At 37.0% G+C, this 19,554-nt stretch overlaps 1 protein-coding gene across 5 annotated transcripts in view; it reads left to right on the top strand.

Annotated features, from left to right (window-relative positions):
• Nucleotides 1-19,554, top strand: part of LOC126754993 (serine-rich adhesin for platelets) — an 83,476-nt gene that overhangs the window by 47,240 nt on the left and 16,682 nt on the right. For 3 of the 5 annotated variants that reach the window (XM_050467242.1, XM_050467244.1, XM_050467245.1), the window contains exons 3-6: nt 14,065-14,268; nt 14,403-14,528; nt 14,806-14,948; nt 16,909-17,031. In XM_050467242.1, coding sequence (XP_050323199.1) covers nt 14,065-14,268; nt 14,403-14,528; nt 14,806-14,948; nt 16,909-17,031 — 596 coding nt within the window. The remainder of the gene's footprint in view (nt 1-14,064; nt 14,269-14,402; nt 14,529-14,805; nt 14,949-16,908; nt 17,032-19,554) is intronic. The other 2 variants (XM_050467243.1, XM_050467246.1) reach the window with 1 other exon arrangement.

Raw genomic sequence — 19,554 nt, forward strand, 5'->3', positions numbered from 1 at the left:
AATTGTATGTTTTCCGATCATCTTTTGAGCAGAAGTCTTTGCTATAAGTCAGTAAGCAGAAATCAATCTTCATTGTAACCAGCGTATCGCTATACTCAGCGATAGTCAAGTGGCACTAAAAGCGATGTCAGCTTATGAAGTCAAATCGCTATTGGTGGAGAGGTGTATAGGACGGCTGAACCGTCTATCAGTTTGCAATCGTGTACACCTGATATGGGTGCCGGGGCATAAACGGGTAACCGGCAATAAGCTTGCCGACGAACTAGCCCGGACTGCGGCGGCTTCCAGGATGATGAGACTGTAACCATGCATTGCGGTGGGGCCCCACACCATAAAGGTGGTAGTAGGGAGAGAACGGCACTGGCGGCAGGTCACAGGGAGGCGCCAGACTGGGTTACTACTGAAAGGTTACAACCTGTCAATGTTTAGAGATATGATCAACCTCCCCGAGACAAATTCCAACTCCTTGTCGCGTTCTGTACACGGTACTGCAGGCGCCTTATCCAACTTGTCTCTTGCGCAAATTACCGATTTTGCGACAGGGAACAGGAAACTCCAGAACACCTGATTCTAGATTGATTTAGCATATAACTGCCATACAAACTGAACGTTCGAAGTTAAGTTATTGTATAGAAAATTTTTTTATTTGACACAACCGAAGTTAATTGTTTTCTTCTCTTTATTTGTGGAGAATATTCTAGCTTCAGTGCAGCCGAAGTTAACTTTTTTCCTCTTTTATTTGCGTTTTCACACATACGAGGCATAGAGTACACATTTTTGTCGCAGACTGTATGTATGTACATATGTATTTTTGGTTACAACTAAGACTGGGTATGGGTGTTTCCTCAGATTTACAACTCCATTGCATTTTAGAGCAAACGCTGGTGCAACCAAACATCAAACGGCCACATAGAAGATGGCTAATAGCTTTATAATTGTTTTTGTTTGTTTGTATGCGTTGTTTGTGTGTTTGTTTGTTGATTACCAAAAATCTAAATAAATAAAAGTGCATTATAGCGGTCTTCCAAGAATCAGCTTCCGTGTTCGAGGCACATGAAGATATTTGGAGTTGGACTTGTTAACTCAAATTCACATACGTACTTAGATTCTAGTAGATTTTGGTTTTATACACACATATACATATGTACATATATCACACATACACGTCATTTGTGCGTGCAGGAACTCCATGTGCCCTAAAGCCTACCTGGAAGACCACTCTGTTTTTTCCGATAATTAATTTTTTATTTCAGTAATTTTTTTATTTTCATTAAATCTCAGCGCAACCATTTAGATTTCTGTGTGTGCCTACTTTTTGACCTCTTCCATTACTTATCGTCTCTATTACGTGTAATCTTATCAGGTCTTCTGTGGCTTTTATCATGATTTTTTGGTTTCTTGTGACGCATATGTGTGTTATTTGTGTTTATATGTGTGTTGTGTGTGCATTTGTTTTTAGTATTGTCTCTAGGGAAGTTTGGTCTAGATTTAGACTACTCGTTTTGGGGTGCTTAAGTAGTCAGCACACTTTGGCCTCTTGCCATAACTTGGTCAATGCGCACCTGGAAGGTCTTAAAATGGACAAATGCTTGCTGTTCTATAAATAAATATATTTTCAACTTTTTTTCTTTTGTTTTTATACCAAATATTTCTCGCTGTGTACTTTTACCGCCGACAGGTAAAATTATATACGAAAAAAAAAAAAACAAAAAAAAAAACAAAAAGAGCAGTGGTAAACTGTGTGAATGCGTTCGCGATTCGTAGAAAAGTGCTGAGGCAGATGTTGTTCCATTAATCATGACACCATAATGCACATACACACCTCAGCGTATAAGCATATCATACCTTTGTATGGGTGATCTTGTTGAAATGGCTTGGCTATCGTGCACTTGTAGGCCCAGGGCGTACACTTCAAAGTGTTCAGTCAAAGAAAAAAGATATTCGTGTTGTAGTTGTTAGAAAATTTGTTGTTGCTATTACTATTGTTGTTGCTCACAAACATTAAAGGACCAAATACAGCGGCTAAATCTATGTGGTCGTGCTCTGAACGCATTCAAAGTGATCGCTGAGTTGATGCTTCACGTTCCAGCTTGCCTTTAACTATATGCGCCTTTTTTGTTCAAAGTTTGAACGTTTATTTAAGGAGAACATGTACAATACTATTAATCAAAGTGTTGCCCTGCTGAAATTATAACATTTTCCTATTTTTCTGAAAGTCTGTGGTTTCCATTCCAAAAGCTGTGTGCCGGCTCTTTGGCCAATCATCAAGCCAATTTAGCCTGTTCTGACATGAACCGTATGCCAGTGGGGCGTTCTGCAGCAACAAATGGCAGTCGGTTGGGGCAAACCCTATAAAGTGGGTGACGCAAAACTTTCCATTTGTTATCCAAATAGCTTTTCACTGAACTTGCAGCATGAGGTCGAGCGTTGCCTTGATGAAAATTATAGCCTCGTGTCTAGTCGCGAATTCTGGACATTTTTCGGCAATCTCGCGCTTCAATTTGATGAGTTGTTTTTCGAAGCATTCTCCATTAGTGGTTTCACCCAGTTTTAGAAGCTCATAATACAACATGCCTTTCTGATCCTACCAAATACGGAGTATCAGCTTAGCGGCATAGATATTCAACTTAATTTTTGATTTGGCTGATTGGCTAGGTTTCATTGTATTCATTTTCCATTACCTGCTACTTACAGTTCGATGCGACATCTTTACCTAGCGATTTCCTTACTTCTGAATAAATTCAGCTATTTTTAAACGTTTTGAAATCGTTGTTGAGTTACTCTCAAAATCCTGCGAGTTCTTCTTTATGTATGTGGCAACAATCTTCATTTTATAATGCTTGGAGATTCCAAGCGCAGCCATATCATTATCCACCTTGTCTTTGCAACGGAGTAGAGATCTTATTCTTCCTCTGTTTCCCCCGGCGTGTAGTGCGTCGAGTACTTTCACAGCTGGAGTTTTTTCGTCCATCTGGACAGCATAACTTAGCAGGATAGCCGCTAACTTTTAAATCACTGAAATATGTCAATCTCTTCGTATATCTCGTACAGCTCATCGTTTCATCTGCGGTATTCCCCATTGTCAATAAGCAAAGGACCATAAATCTTCCGCAGATCGTCGCCTCATCAGATATTGTCATTGTCTATTCTCTGCGCTTTAAAGCCGGACTGGAAGGATAAGGGATTTTTAGAGTTTGGTCTTTGTTCGTCGAGAAAGGACTTTACTTTTCAATTGCCTACTCAGTCTAAGGTAGCACTTGTCGGTAAGAGTGATACCAACAGGTGCTACTGCGTTGGATTTCGAGACGGAACGTGTTAATACAGGTTTCAAGATAGACGAAATTATCTACGACTTCAAAGTTATGACTGTCAACAGTGACATGGGAGCCAAGTCGCGAGTGCGATAACTGTTGGTTTGATGACAGGAGATATTTCATTTTGCCATCGTTCACTACCACACCCATTTGCTTCGCAGTCTGGAGAAAGCAGTACTAACGGCGCGGTTACTAAGGCCAGTGACAACAATATCAACGCCTCCAGCTGTACAGTGTAGAAGATTGTACCTTCACTATTCAGCTCGAATTAGATTGAATAAATGGCACGATAGGGAGTTTGGTATCAAACGGCTCGGAGAGGTCCTTGTAATTTTGATATGGGCCGTATTAGTTTTGTGGGGATACCAAATTCAGTCATAGCGGCATAAAAACAGCTCCTTTTCGTGCTGTCAAAAGCAGCTTTGAAATCTTCGAAGAGGCGGATGTGTCGATCCCTTTTTCCACGGGTATTTAATGTACTAAATATATTACTATTCTTAAAATAGTTCATATAATTCCATATAAAGCAAGAATACTGGCAGAAATTCCTTCTATGCTGAAAACCGACTTGGTGGTTTGATCTAGATTACCGATGAGAAACAGAAAATAGTTTGAAATGTGCAAGAAAGGTCAGAAAAATCTTAAATGTAGCTATCTTCGAGTTAGTTTTAAGTTTAAACTTAAATATATTCCAGAGTATATGGTATACATATTTTATGCCTTTCAAAGCAACTCTTTCGAAAACAATACCAACATAAAAATTACTTGACAAATTCGATCCCTGAAAATTTTATTCTTTGTACCTTTTAGCGTGACCCTGATATTCCTTTTAAGGTTCGTAAAAATACTACCGTTCCTTGGTGCTTTATATTTTATGAATTGTAAGCGATCCTAAAGAGTAGTCAACTATCTTAAATACGGTATTTAGTACAACAACTTCTTTTCAATCAAAAATTTATAGAAATTCTCGAAATTTGTGCACGGAATTTTAATTTGCGATGACACTTGAAGCTCGTTTTTTGGTTATTCCGAAATGATTCAACATCTGATTCGTCACCAAGCCTCGTCAAATAACTTATGCCTGACGTAATCCTTTCTTTATAATGCGTACAACGCACAACAGTCATAGAGATAACAATTTGAATTATATGTTTATTGCATTTTAGAAACAGTTCCGTTTCAAAATTGTGACGGAATGACGAGTTCTGCAAACAAACTTCATGTTGTAAGTTGTTGGAAGTGTGTGAAGTACCAATAGAACAGTTTTCTTCGATTATGTTGAGTTCGTGAAGCACTCAATGCTTTGTGAACTTGAAATTTGTTTACAACGGTAAACTTGGTAATATCGTATCCCTTAAATGAAAAATATATTCCAGTGAGCAAATTGCATCTGTTCGGAGGGAGTTTATCATACTTTGAAGCTTTTAAAACTCCCTCCTTTCTATCGGAAATTTCTGTTGTCTATATTTTTCGAAGACTCTCTCTATTTATAATTCGTTTTCGTATTTCTTTTTAGGTCTAAATATCGTTTTTCTGATGACATTTTTGTGAGAAAACCATGCTGATTCGTTTTTGAAGGCTCTCTCTCTCCCTCTCTCTCCGTGGTCTATCTCTCTCTCCTTCTGGGTATCCCATTCGATTTTTTTTTTGAAACCCAAGTTTTCTATATTTTTTAAGTGCTTTTACATCTGTGACTCGAAGCCTCCCTTTATCGGTACCGTAGACTTGTTAAATCGAATCCTTTAGATGTAAAATAGTCTAATATGCCTATCTAAGCTCGGAAACAGTTTAATACACATTAAACCTTGTTTTGTTCTCTCTCTTTATGAGACTTATGGGTTCGGGTTCAGTTCGTGTAAAAATAGCTTTTTTCAAATTTTTTTTCTCATATAAAAAATAAAATATTTTATTAGAATTTTTTATTGTTACAAACATACACTTTACAAAGAATTCTGAAATTTTGGAAAAAAAATATTTTAAACTCGGCCATCGTGACGCCATTTCCGGTGACCTCTCGGAAAAAATATCTGCCCGCGTTGGCAGGATAACTCTTTACAGGATCAGCTAAAGTGAAAAAAACGTGTTTTAGTTAAAACTTTAACTTAGAACTTGGACGTAGGAAAAAAACTGAAAATTTGATTTTTGGCAGAGATTTTTACAAAAAAATGAAAATTTCAGTGAAAATTTCGCGACATTTTTTTCAAATAGTTGTAATCGAAAAAAAATCCTTCTTCCAAGTCTTTAAGAATTGTATCTCAAAGACCTGTGTAAAATTTCATGAAGATTGGTTGAGTAGTTCTCGAGAAATCTTGCCAACCGACTTCAAAAACACAGTTTCGTGAAAAACGCGTTTAAAGACGGCGCTCTTAGCCTAGCTAGCCTCGAGCGCACAAGTTCTTAAGACTATATCTCCGAAACTATTACTCGGATCAGCTTGAAAATTTAGGACTATATTGTAGAGAAATGTTACAGAATTGAAGATAATAAAAAAATCGATTTTTTGAAACCCGTAAACCCATGTAACCCCTTATACAAGGAGTTATTTTTTCTGAAAATATCGTTTTCAGTGGAAATTTTGTGTTGGAAAACCAAGTTTTCTATATGTTTAGAATTTGTTTGCAGTCGTGACTCGAAGGCTTTTCTATCGATACTGTGAGCTTAGTAATACCAATTCCTTTCCTTTCTTGCTCTTCTCTCTCTCTCTCTCTCTCTCTCTAGGTATCTCTTGATTTTGAATTTTTAGACTCTCTTTTGTGCTGGTAATGTCATTTTTAAGCAGAAATCGCTTATAGATCCAAACATTTTCTATATTTAAATTTTTTTAGGAAGTTTTTCTGTGATTCCAAGCATCATCTCTTCCATTTGGAGTAAAGGCTCAACACAATTGTACAAAAATTCAAATATAAACTTTCTTTTTTTTTTGCGTGTACGTAGTAACATCCGCTCTCACATTGCGCTCAGAGAGCATTAGCCCCAAGACAATCACCCCACTTATCTTTTTTTTCCAATTTCAAACAATCAGATATAAAACATTATTTCTTAATTTCAAGCAAAATTTCCTCGCGCAGTTTTGAATGCGCGGTCTAATGACCCTACAGTCACTGATATATGTACATACATGCATACATACATACATATAGGCGTGTGTTCGTGTCGGCCGAGGCAAATGGAGTCAAGAAGCGAACTATGCGCTGCGAGGATGGGGAAACATTTCAATGTTTACATATTTGCACTGCTCGAGTTTTGTTTATGTTCTGATTCAGCGCTCTGTTTGTGTCTGTATGCCAATGCATATGAGTGTGTGTGTCCGTGTGTGTGTGCATTGCAACATAATCAAATATGGTGGCCGAGAATTTGCCGAGAACACACAAGAGAAACTAAAACAAAAGTAGCATCACATGGTTCTGTTAATTGTGAAAGCTTCTTTCCCTCCAAATGTGAGACATTCTTTGTTCTTTTATCGGAGCGCACCTTGTTCATTTTCTATTTTTTGTACGTTCTTCTGCTTCTTCTTCGGCTTCTGGCCGAGTAATTCAATATGTTCTGCCATGAATGCGATACATATGGTACATACTTATGTATGTATGTATGTTTGTTATATAAGCAAATGCCAAAGCGAATAATCATAGATGGTATATATGGCATGTATTTATTTATATACAATATGGTCTATATGTCCACATCCAGTTCAATGTACGCCGCGTCCAGCGTGTTCTCTTTCACTTTGTTTTTTAGAAATCACTTTTCATCTTTATTGCCACATTAATTAATAAATGCAATTGATTTTTTGCCATTCGCTGAAGATACTATAAGTATGTACATACTTAGACCTATGTATTAAATGAGTCTTCTATCAAATTTGATGCAAAGTTCTCACCTTTGCTCTTACAAGCCCTTAAACGATATGTACCTTGACCAATAGCGTACGCACAGTTTCTATTAACATCGACGACGCTGTGCGTACCAAAGATTTTTGAAACTCTCCAAATTTCTGTGGCGTATTTGGCAGTCCGTCAACTCTGTACACGAACTGTGGTCCAAAGGATCCAAATCTGAACTTCCAGACGGCCAATCAGCTGCAGCTATGAAACCAGGAATATTGCTTTTAAGCCTATGCCGAGTGATTTCTGCCTTTTGTGCTGGAGCAGATTCTAGCTGGAAGATCTAATGTTTTCTAACGAAGAGAGTATATTTCAACTGGTTTAACATGCCTTCTGTAATAATCTGCTGGAACACTTTTGTCCCTATTTTATTCCCTTTTTCACAGAAGTGAAAAGGTGTAACGCCTTTTCTGGAGACTCCCTTCAAACCTTTCCAGCAGTTGAATGGTGACCATGTTGGACCTTTGAAATAACATTTTTTGCGTCCTCGCAAATTTTGCATAGATTTTTTAGTTTTTTCCATTAACATATTCCTCAGCAGTTAACATTTCTTCATCTGTAAGAAATATACTTTCATAGTCGTAAACCGCGTTCCGCCTTCATGTGGAGATCATCTCGCGTCTCGGCAAGTACTTCTAACTGTCGCTAAATTTATTTCCAACTAGTATTTTCTTGAGTTCTGAAAACTCGAAAAATTTGCTGGAGACCAGTCAATGAGCCCGAGCTGTGCGCACTTTGGAATACCTAATATACCATCTTGATGAACGCCATTTTACGATCATGCGAAATAATTTTGGGATTATTTTTGGTTTTTTTTCCGTTACAGACTTTCTCGTACGTTAAGTCGATTCATCGTTTTTGGTGTTTATGTAGCTTTAGATGAGTCTGTGAGATGTGGTTAACCACTATTGTTTTTACTCTCAAGCTCTTGGGACAAGTTTCTGTCACAATTTCTTTTGCACTTTGGGCCTTTATTTCTTTAGTCTTTGATTTAATTTTTTTTTTAATTTTAAAGTTTTACTTGGAACAAGTTACTGATGCCTGTAAATCATTCTTGAAAAGTTGACAAATAAATATTCAAGTTTCAAAATGTCAGATAAACGGACATAAGCTGAACAGCATTACGAACACAACAGGTGTAAAATGCTTTTGTGGGTACAGGTATCTGCAGAAAGCTATCTTCAAACTCAATAATCATGTCTTCGTCTGTGAGGCAGAAAATCGGGCTTTATTCTAGCGACCTCTGCGGATGCTTAAATTTATTAAAACTTTTTCTAAGTACATCAAGTATCTGAACGGGTTTTATTTCAGCCTCACAGGGGAACAAACAAAGCTTATTGATGGCTTAGTGCAATCGCTTAGTTATTTTTATGAAATTCGTCGGATTTTTAAAAATTTCGGAATCGAACTTTATTGAGACTTGTAAATTCCGGTAGCTGGACTTTCAATCAAATTTATCGCCGAGTACTTTCAATTGGAGAACACTGTATATAATTTTCGACCAATATCAATAAGAGTACCAAGCATATACATTTGTAAATTCAAATATTTTTGCAGAGTACCAAACTTTGTCGATCAGCATAAACGTCCTTGAACAAATTTACGGTATCAGCTGTTGATCCCTGTATACGATTTTCGGTATCAACATTTGAAGGTAGCCCATTTTTAATTTTGTGAAACTCAATTACCTTTGATTTTACAATCCATACCAATTGAAAACTCCCATATGTGATCTTTTTGCTCTGAAATTTTGTACACGTCCTTTTCTCCCCACATTTTCATTTGTCGGAAACGCCGATATCGAAATTCTATAGCATATGTATAACTGTCATACGAACTGAGCAATCAAAATCAAGTTTTTGTATGGGAAACTTTTTTATTTGACGAGGTATTATTTTAGCTTGAAGAGCTGGAAATGATATACTAATAAATTTTTCAGATAGGACCTCTATATTATATAGCTGCATACAAACTGAGCAATCAGAATAAATTCACTGTATGGAAAACTTTTTTATTTAACAAAATATCTTCACGAAATTTGCCATGGAGTATTAGATAAGCCAACATTATAATATCTGAAGAAATTTTTCTAATCGGACCACTTAATAATAGAGGTGTCATACAAACTGAGCATTCAGACTGAAGTCCTTGTATGGAAAACCTTTTTATTTGAGAACATATATTCACGAAATTCGATTTGGAGTATTATCGAAGCCAACATTATAATATCCGAAGAAATTTTGTAGATCGGACCACTATAGCATATAGCTGCTATACAAATTGTTCGATGGAACTCAAGTCGATGTATGGTAAACTTTTTTATTTGACAAGATATCTTCACGAAATTCGATTTGGAGTATTATCTAAGCCAACATTATAATATCCGAAGAAATTTTTTTGATCGGACCACTTTATAATAGAGCTGCCATACAAACTAAGCAATCAAAAATAAGTTCTTGTTTGGAAATCTTTTTTTAAGAAGATATTTTCTCAAAATTTAGCATAACTTAGTACCAAAGTAATGCTATAATATCCGAAGAAAATTCTAAAAAAAAACCTATAGCAAATATAGAACCCTGTACATGATTGGTACTGCACCCTACCTATGCATACCCCTCCCTTATGTTATTTAAAGTTTGTTTGACTTGTGTAGATTTAGTCGCTAGTAATTTAGTTACCCTATAAGTGTTGCTGCTTTTTAGTGTTATTTATTTACTTCTTTCATTTTTTCCATTGCTCTATATAAATAAACATTTACAGGTGTACACCCAAAAAAAAACTCAGTAGTTTGTAATCGCTTTGTTTATCTTTGCTGCGGATGGCCATCCGGTTGGCTTGAAAAGGTAAAGGTCAACTTCTTCTATGTTATGCGTGTGTGTTTGTGTGTGTGCTATACAGTTTGTAAACAGCTGTAATATTTGAAGAGCGTTTACCTGACATTTGCTGCATAGACACATATACTCCTACAGACATATGGTATATCTTCTGACATACTATGAACATACATACATATGTAAGTACATAGTTTACATACATAACTCCATGAGCACCCTCTTGTGCTGCTGCCGACACCTGATCTTGACTGTAACCGCACACAGCGCTGATTCAACGCTCTTCACAAGTCATAATCGAAAGAAGAACGACATGCATCCGTAAGCCAAGCCGTGGCGGCGTGTCTACATAACTGAGTCAGCGCTAAAGAAATGAAACAAAATCCATGGCTTTGACTTTATTTCACTCAAAACCAAACATAGTGATTCACTATTTGGAGATTTCGCAGTCTTCGGTCCATACCGGTTTCCGGTTTTGTCACATAACAACACTCTTATTACGCGCACCGCCCGCTCGCTCCTTAATCCAGCGCATGGCTTATGAGTTCCTTGACTGCTAGCTCAATGGACGTGACTTGCTTTTGCTATTGCTGCATACACACACACATACATATAGAAATCTGCGTTCTTTTCGCCATTCTACATATCGAGTACCCAGTCTTCCATTCTTCCATTCATCCATGCGGGGGCAATCAAAGAAGTGTTTACTTTCATTATTTGCCGATGGATGACGGCACTTTGTGCGCTCAATCGCCGGCGTTTGGCGAATTATGAGCTCATTAACATACATATCAATTTGCATATGGACGCTTTTAGCACTTCAATGCTTTATTATATATACGCATATATAAATACAAGAAAATATTTGGCGATTTATTAGTATTGAAGTCTTTTTTTGTCTTAATTACTTTCGACGAAATGGTGATAATAGCATGTGACCGTTTTTGGCAAGACAGTCTTCATAGAAATATATAGGTATATACCTAGGTTTATTATGTAAGCTATAAGCTTTAAAATTTTGTAAGTTACAGTCGCCAATCCCTTAAATTTTATATGAAGAGTCCAGCTTTAAGCCTTGCATATAGCTGCTCTACCACAAAAGTGGAGAATTTATGCGCTTTACAATGTCGCAGCATACATAATTGATTCAAAATTATATAGCATATGTCTACAACCTTTTTCGGCACCCTTACAGGTGTTAGCATTTCCGGTGATTATTTTGATCAAAAATATAAAAACTGTCGTCGTAAAGCCTTAAATTGTCTAAGCAAATATCTTCGAGTTCGTAACAGGCGACTGTTTTTTTATTGCTTTCTAAAAGCTGACGCCAATGCGATTGAACCCTTGTCCAAATTTAAACAAATTCCATACTCGCTTTAACCCTTCTCCAAATTCAACATAATTCACCTCTCTATCTTCGACACACCCTTATGAATCATAGGCTTGTACTATGAGATCCATAAGAGGTTTGTTTCAATTACACTGGTCTACATTGGTTTTGTGGCCCAGAATATAAGTTCGATTTTGGTTATAATTGTGGTCACAAATCTTAGAACTCTCTATGGTTTTGTAAGATTTGCTTTCGTTTATTTTTAAATCCTAATCCTAACCTATAAAAATCAGAAAACCTAAAAAAAGATATACAATTTATTTTTGCGAAACATAAGGATAGGGTTAAGTTAGGTTAGGTTAGATGGCTGATCAAAGATCGCACGAGGACAACTATATTTTTGAGGTCAAAGAAAAGAAGAACTCCTGTATTCGAACTTAAAGGCTTAGTAGCTAATACAAATTTGCGCAGGCGTTTACATTCCATTCCGGCCAGCTCGGTGGGATGTCTGAAGATATGCGGTCCGAAGTGTTTAAGTCTTGACCTCCCAAACGCGAGACAGTCAAGAAAGAAGTGTTGAGTTGTTTCCATCTCCGACTCCGCTGTGGCCTGGCACTCATACCAGTCGATGCTGTTGATAGCGAGGTTTGGCACTTTTTGACCAGCCCTGAAAGCACTGTTAATGTGTTCAATGCTAGTATCGCCGCTCTGCTATCTGAGTGGATAGTCACTTCTCTGAAGGAGGGTGCACACTGGAGCAGTAAATCTACTGCTACCTTAATAGCTGCAACCTCGGTCAGGAAGACACTGCAATAGTCAGGCCGTCTGAAGCTGGAGTTGATAGAGAGCTCCTGACAGTAAACCGCTCCACCAACCTTCCTCCCAAGATTTGATCCATCCGTAAAGAACCTCACTGCCTCTCTCCTCCAACGGCTTCTTCCCACCCACAACACCCTCGCCGGTGTATGGGTAGAAAAGGGGCCGCCAGAATTCGGTTTGGCGACTCTATGATCCAAGTGGTCCGGTATGAAATCTAAGTAAGTGAGGATTTCCAATTGTTCCTACACGTGTTCTTAAAGGAACCCAGGCTCTCTGAGACCGATGATTCCCCCGGCCCACAAACCACAGCAAACAAATGCTTTTTCTGAATGAAATGGTAGCTCTTAAATACCTTCAAATTGCTCTTCGTTCCACATGCGGCAATTCTGCCTGTTTACATATCCATTGAGAGGAAATTTGGCTCGAAAACGTCGGATCTTCTTGAAACTTTTCAAGATCTTTCAACTTAAGATCTCGACGTAAAATGCTCCAAGTCGTTCCATACGCCGAATTGTTTCTCCAAGGTCTTCTTGTATACTCTACGGCTACTATATTTTCTTCACTGCGTCCGTGACGTGGTCTATTCGGTCGAATATTATCCTATAATGAATGCTGGCTCTCAAGATGGGTGATGGTGTTGTGAATAGTACGCTCAGTAGGCCGATTATGTTGCTTATAAGTTGAGCGAAGCGCGAGAAACATATTATTTACAGAAGGTGAATTCTCGTAATAAAGTTGAATGATTTGTAAACGCTGTTCAGACGTAAGTCTTTCCATAATGAAATACGGATCTAATATTTTTGTAGCTTGACACGACTCACGCGTGATTTGTCAAAAAAGGGTAATGAACAACCGCAGTTAAAACAACCTCCACCGCGTCCAAAGCTTTGACAAATTATTTCATCACTCGCATCCATTTGGCAAGAATTAACTAAATATTCAAAATTGTCCACCATGTTAGCATAGGTTAGGTTAGTCTGGTAGACCAATGGGCCACGCATAGATCAGTTTTGGTCCTTTGCGATACCAGATGGAGTTCAGTTATTAAGTTCATGAAGAGCATTCATCCAATTATCAATAGATACTGTGGCCTCACTATCGATATCTATTCCAGTGTATCATACCATGTGGACCCCAGATTCTTACCGTATAGTCTTGCCTTGTCAGGGAGAAGAGTACCGACATAACGCAACAAAACAGTCGAAAACCGAACACGTAGCTCACTAAAATTCAGAATTCGCGATACTTTTTGTACACACCTCGTATGTTGGAACTTCTGGGAAGAAATCAAGAAGATAATAAAACTTTATTCGATCATAAAAAACGATAAAGATAATATTGTGACACGGAACGTCATAAATGAAACGAACTGTAAAATTTTAATAGTAATTGTGCACAAAGCTTTCCTTTATTTCATCGAAGCTATTCATTGTTTTTGCAAGCAAAACAAGATAAAACGTTAACTTCGATTGCAGCGTAGCTGTAATACCCATTATATGCTCTAGTAGTCCGATCTGAACAATATGTTCGAATGACAGTTTTGTCTTGGACTGACCTCTGATTTCCGTGAAGATATGTTGACAAATAAAAAGGTTTTCCAAAAAGTACTTGATTTTGATCGATCAGTCTGTCAAGGTGATCGCTTTGAACATATGAAAATCCGCATCGTTTCAAGGCAGGGATTTGTTAAACTTTTCTTTTTAAAGTACTGCAGATTCTATGATCGATCAGTCTGTCGAGTTGATCGCCTTGAACGTATGGAAAACCGGATCGCTTCTACTCGTGGATCTCTTAAAATTTATCTTTTTAAAGTACTGCAGATTCTATAATGAAATTCTTCATCCGCCTTCCAGTTCATTTATTAATGTTGTTATTTCTTTCCTTTTCAGGTTCCTTTACTTGAACCACGTGACGAACCAGCACACATCCACTACGGCCATGATCCATATTCGGTGGAGCTGTCGAGCTGTCGCTCAGAAAACAGCGAAATTGTGCTCTCTTTAGTGCTCAAAAGCCACGATTGGACGGATTTGAGTGAAAATAGGAAGAACAAAGTTCTAGACAAGCTATCCAAGTTCTTCGCCATACCGAAGGTAATAAGAAATGCGATGCTTAACATAAATTTGTCTGCTCGTAAGCAGGCACAAAACAGAAATAAATAAGAATTTAGCAAAAAAGAACGAAGTAAAATTAACAGTTGACTGATTTACCGTTTTCTACCTCTTAGGAATTCATCGTTATGGAATCTGTCACAAAACGTGAACTCAGCGAAATGCAGAAGGAGGCAATACGCAGAGGTTACAACAAGTGCCATAATAGCAATAAACACCCACTGGGACGAGTTAGCTTTGTGGTAAGCAACAAAATAAATTAAGAAATGCACCGCAATGGGAGTAGGGAATGCTAGTCAGTGGAGAAATTGATTGCAGTTAATGCGCACTGCATGTTTATACCGGCTCATAAATATATCTGGATTTATTAATGAATATTTCTTAATTATGTTTATAATGATTTTTTCTACTTAATCAAATAGTTTAGTTTTTGTTTATTTTTTAAAGGAAAAATATAAAAAAATTTTATATAAAATTTATATAAAATTATTTTTTTCTATAAATTTTTTTCTCGTCTAGCTCGGCTGCGGTGCCAAATCCTTCACAATGAGTGAATCTATAAAGAAGCAAATAGGTGCTCAGATGAAAGACGGTTCTATTGACAATATAACGGGCGAAAAATTCGGCTGGTGGGTGATTTGGCGCAAGCTCTACAAAGCGAGGTATTTATTAATAATTATTAATAGGTATATGTATATAAACATTGTGACAAAAAACTACCCGGAAATTGTAAATAAAATCCAAAATATTTAATTATTCATCAATATTTATTTTTTCGCCTTCAAAGTAATCCCAACAAGTTGTAATACACTTATGCCAACGATTCTTCCAGTTCTTGAAACACTTTTCATAAGCACTTTTTGGGATGGCTTCAGCACCTTCAGTGGACTTTTTTTTTATCTCTTTGATCGACTGAAAACGGGTTTCATGGAGCGGCAATTTCAGTGGAACAAGAAAAAATCACACGGAGCTCAGTCTGGTGAATACGGTGGTTGATTGAAGAAATTCATTGCGTTTTTGGCTTTAAATTCGGTCAGAATCGTTGCCTGATGCGATGGTTCTTCCACAATCCGATCGTTTTCGACGGATGTTCTCACTCAAACGCCTCAATATGGTCTGTCTCTCCGGAACAAATTTACCACCAAACCACGAATATCGAATAAAAAAATGGGCATCACTTTGTTTTTTGAGCCTCTTTGGAGTGGTTTTTTTAGTTTCGGTTCGTCTTTTTCCCCACCATTCCGATGATTGTTGACTTGTTTGTATGTCAAACTCATAAACTTATGTCTTATATCTTCTCCATGAATGTGGGATCGGAATTCGCATGATCAAGCATGTCCAAAGAGACGGTAGCCTTTTTAAAAATAATTCAGTTTTATCGAGACGAGTCGAGCAAGAACTCGTTTCATATCCAAAACATCCATAAAAATCATTCGAACAGATTCGCGAGAGAAGCCGAGCTCTCTTGCCATCTCTATAACACTTGTCTGACGATTTTCAAACAACATATCCTTCAATTTTTTAAGCGATCAGTAGGGTAATCTGGCCTGTTTTTTTGACATTTTTTTATAGAAATTTTTATTCTACAATAGAACTTTTTTCACATATCATGAGGTATGTATATCGTGGAGTGTATAAACAAATTTTTTCGGAATTTTTTGATGACATTTGTCGGAGAAATGCCTGGGTGAATGAGATGCGAACACGATTTCTCATGTTTGAATCATCAGAAACAAAAACCCAATTTATTCCTAAAAAGTACGTGAATAGTTGTCGTCCCTACTAGAATGTTGATAAATAAAAACGTAATTAACATTTTTTTTTTAATTTTTTAATTTTAATTTTTTTACATAAATTTTGTCATAACATTGTTAATGAATTAAAAAATTATAAATCTAGTAGGGTCGATAGCCAGGCGTTTTGTGAACATTTAAAAAAATTTAAGCAAATCGGTTGAATAGTTCAGCCGGAGTCATGTCCGCCAGTTTAAAAAAGTGTGCACTCCGAGCGCTCCGAACGTCGAGCGGTATTATTATTTTTGGATCTTTTTCGAAACCTTCCCATGGTAAAGTGGGTTTCTACATTAATTCTAAGGGTATAAGGGGAGCAAATGCAAAAAAAAAAAATTTGTTTCAAAAAAGATTACCCTACTGACCCCTTACATAGGTAATATTGTCTTTAGTTGAAAAGTTCGAAAGTCGACCAGAACGAGGAATGTCTTCAACGACGTCTCTAAAGGGTTTGTACCAATCATAGGCTTGTGTTTTTGACAAAACTGAATCACTGTCAGCCTTTTCCGACATTCTTAACGATTCTGAATACGAAATTTGGTTAGAAATTCTAAATTTGAATCAAATTTTTTGTTCGATATTTTTATCCATTGTAAAAAACGCAACGCACTACTGAGTAGCATCGACTTAAGCAGCTGCTGCAAACAAACTGGATGACAGATCGTGCGCATATTTGGCATAGTAATTAAGGTGGTAGGACTACCCTTAGTAAAATACATTTTTTGAATTATCATTTACCCGGGAAATTACAATTTCCTGGTGCTTTTTTGTCACAATGTATATATGGTACATATTTAAATTGATATTAAATCTTCTATTTGTTATCCTGCAGAGCGCAACGTAATCGCCGCCAAGCTGAGGGTTCCGGCGCTGATGAAGCCGATGATGCCGACTATGAATACGAGTACGATGACGATGATGAGGACGTTGTGTACGTATCCAACCCAATTAAAAAGTAATTTCTACCAAATATACATACAATACCTATATGTCTATGCTTCGAAGATTTGCTGGCACTCAGTTTCATAGGAAATTTATTTATGTTGCTGAAAATTAGTGTTCGATTTAAATATGAATCGTTGAAGTTTCTAAGTTTTACTACTATTTCTCTCATAAAGTACTAAATGACAAAACAGAATATGAAAAATTGGTATTTGCTCAGAATAGACTTACAAGTATTGAAAATTATTGGAAAATATGATTTTCAAAACAGTTACAATTACACATTTTGATTTCTTCATTGTTATTGCTGTAACAACATCAATTATTTTGCTAATATACAAGGTCTGTCGCAAAAGAAACAGGACTGTTAAAAAAACAACAAAAAATTAATATTTTTCAAAAGTTATATTTTTTTATTCAAAGTAGTTTCCTTGTGCTTCGATACAGCGTTTAGCCCGGTCAATTAGCATTTCAAATTAGTGTTTAAGGTAATTTTTCGGAATGCTCTTGAGAATATCGGTCGTCGCCTTTTGGATAGCTGAAATGTCCTGAAACCAGTGTCCTTTCATGGGCAAATGAAGTTTTCCAAATAGGTAAAAATCACAGGGTGCCAGATCAGGTGAGTAGGGTGAGTGATTAATGGTTAATAAGGAGTTTTTTGTCAAAAAATCAGTGACAAGCGTCGACCGATGACACGGCGCATCATCGTGCAACAGGCGCCAGGACCCTGCCTCACGGTATTGTGGTCGAGCACGACGAATGCGTGACAAAAGACGCTTCATAACACCAAGGTAAAACACAGCATTAATCGTTTGGCCAGGTGGGACGAACTCCGGTGTACAATACCCTCGAAATCGTAAAAACAAATCAGCATTGCCTTTATTTTTGACTTCTGAAGACGACCGACTTCTGATCGTCACAGAGGTCCTCACGACCTTCTTGGAATCTTTCAGTAAACATTTTCCCAAGTTTAAAACAAAATTTGATATTTGCTCTTTGCATTTTATGACCGATGACCAAAAGTTGCTGTCACTTTTTAATCGATAACATCGATTTTAGTTATCCAATTGTCTTAAAATTTCTACGAAATGTCAACAAGAGATCAAACTTTTTTATTTCATATATCCACCAATAGGTGGCGCCACCAGAAACAGTTATATTTAAAAAGTTCTGTTTCTTTTGCGACAGACCTTGTATAGTTTTAGGGAATACTGCAGAATAGAAAGCCTTTGAATGAGAAGTTAACCGCCTAGCGGTAGTTGCAAGTTTATAGAGTCATCAATACTTTTACATTAAGTATCTCTTTAGTTGTTGTTGTTGTTGCAGCGGAAATAGACATTCCTGAAATAATTTGGCGGAATACTGTCGACCGTTGACAGTCCTTGGCTGGATAAATATCCGGGTCCGTTGCGGTTACGTTGACTCGGCTGCCATGGAAACGTTCTGAGCTATTTTGTTATCCCACCTTGTTGTTGTTGTAGCTACAACAATAATGGTATAATTTTATGCCGCATACCCAGCAATTGATTAATCATACTTGTACTACACCTAGTGTGGTGAATTCGCAAAAAAAAATTTATATTAAAGTATATATGTGAGTAATTAAAATTCAAGAAAACGTCTCTTATATTCCTATTTCCCTCGGAACCAATACAAAATTTGTAGAAGCCGGCATTCTTAGCTCAACAAATAACTTTTGAAAGCAGGAGCTTCGAAGAATACCTAATGCGTTCCCACGACAGTCGGATTTACGTAATCGGAATGGAACCGCAACGCAGAGTTCTGCCGCTACAACAACGACAAGAAGAATACCTAATAATGTTCTTAATTTTATAACGATATAAAGTACCGTTCATTCCTGGTCAACTAGAAACAATCGTCCATGCTTGAAGATATTCAAATACCAGCAAAATAAGTTTTCTCTAGAAAATGTGGAAGTTTTTTTTTGTAACGAAAAGATAGATATTGTCACTCCGATCAGTTCATGGTAGGTCCAGGAAACGAGTGATGTAGAAGGAATTTCAATTTCCACATAGCAAGTGCTAAGCTACCGGGCTCTACGTTATCCAGAGCTGTTCTTTTTGATTCAAATCGGTTTTGGTCGCACATACAACAACAATAAAAATGGTATCAAATCATAAGAAAAACGTTGTCGACAGTTGAGTTGGTCATGCAAAGACCTACTTTAACCGGAAACCATTTGTTTTGGCAGTGAGACATCCCAAATTAACCTTAAAAGCTCAAATAAAGTGAGCGAAAAAAGAAACTCCGAAAAGAGTATGCTTCTGCACAGATTTATGACACAATAGTTTTGGAAAAATAGTTTTAAACTTAAAGTTTTTGCAACAAAATTGATTTTTGTAGTAAAACATAATCTACAATTACAAGCTGCATGTATTGGCGTTACCATATGTAATGTATTGCAGAAAAATCATTATATTTTATTTTATTATTCCATGAACCAGGTATATTGAGTTTACCATGATATTTGTAATACCCAAAAGAAAACGTCAGACACTCTATAAAGTAGAATATG

This window comes from Bactrocera neohumeralis, chromosome 4 (assembly GCF_024586455.1).
Source record: "Bactrocera neohumeralis isolate Rockhampton chromosome 4, APGP_CSIRO_Bneo_wtdbg2-racon-allhic-juicebox.fasta_v2, whole genome shotgun sequence".
Classification (NCBI taxonomy): Eukaryota; Metazoa; Arthropoda; class Insecta; order Diptera; family Tephritidae; genus Bactrocera; species Bactrocera neohumeralis.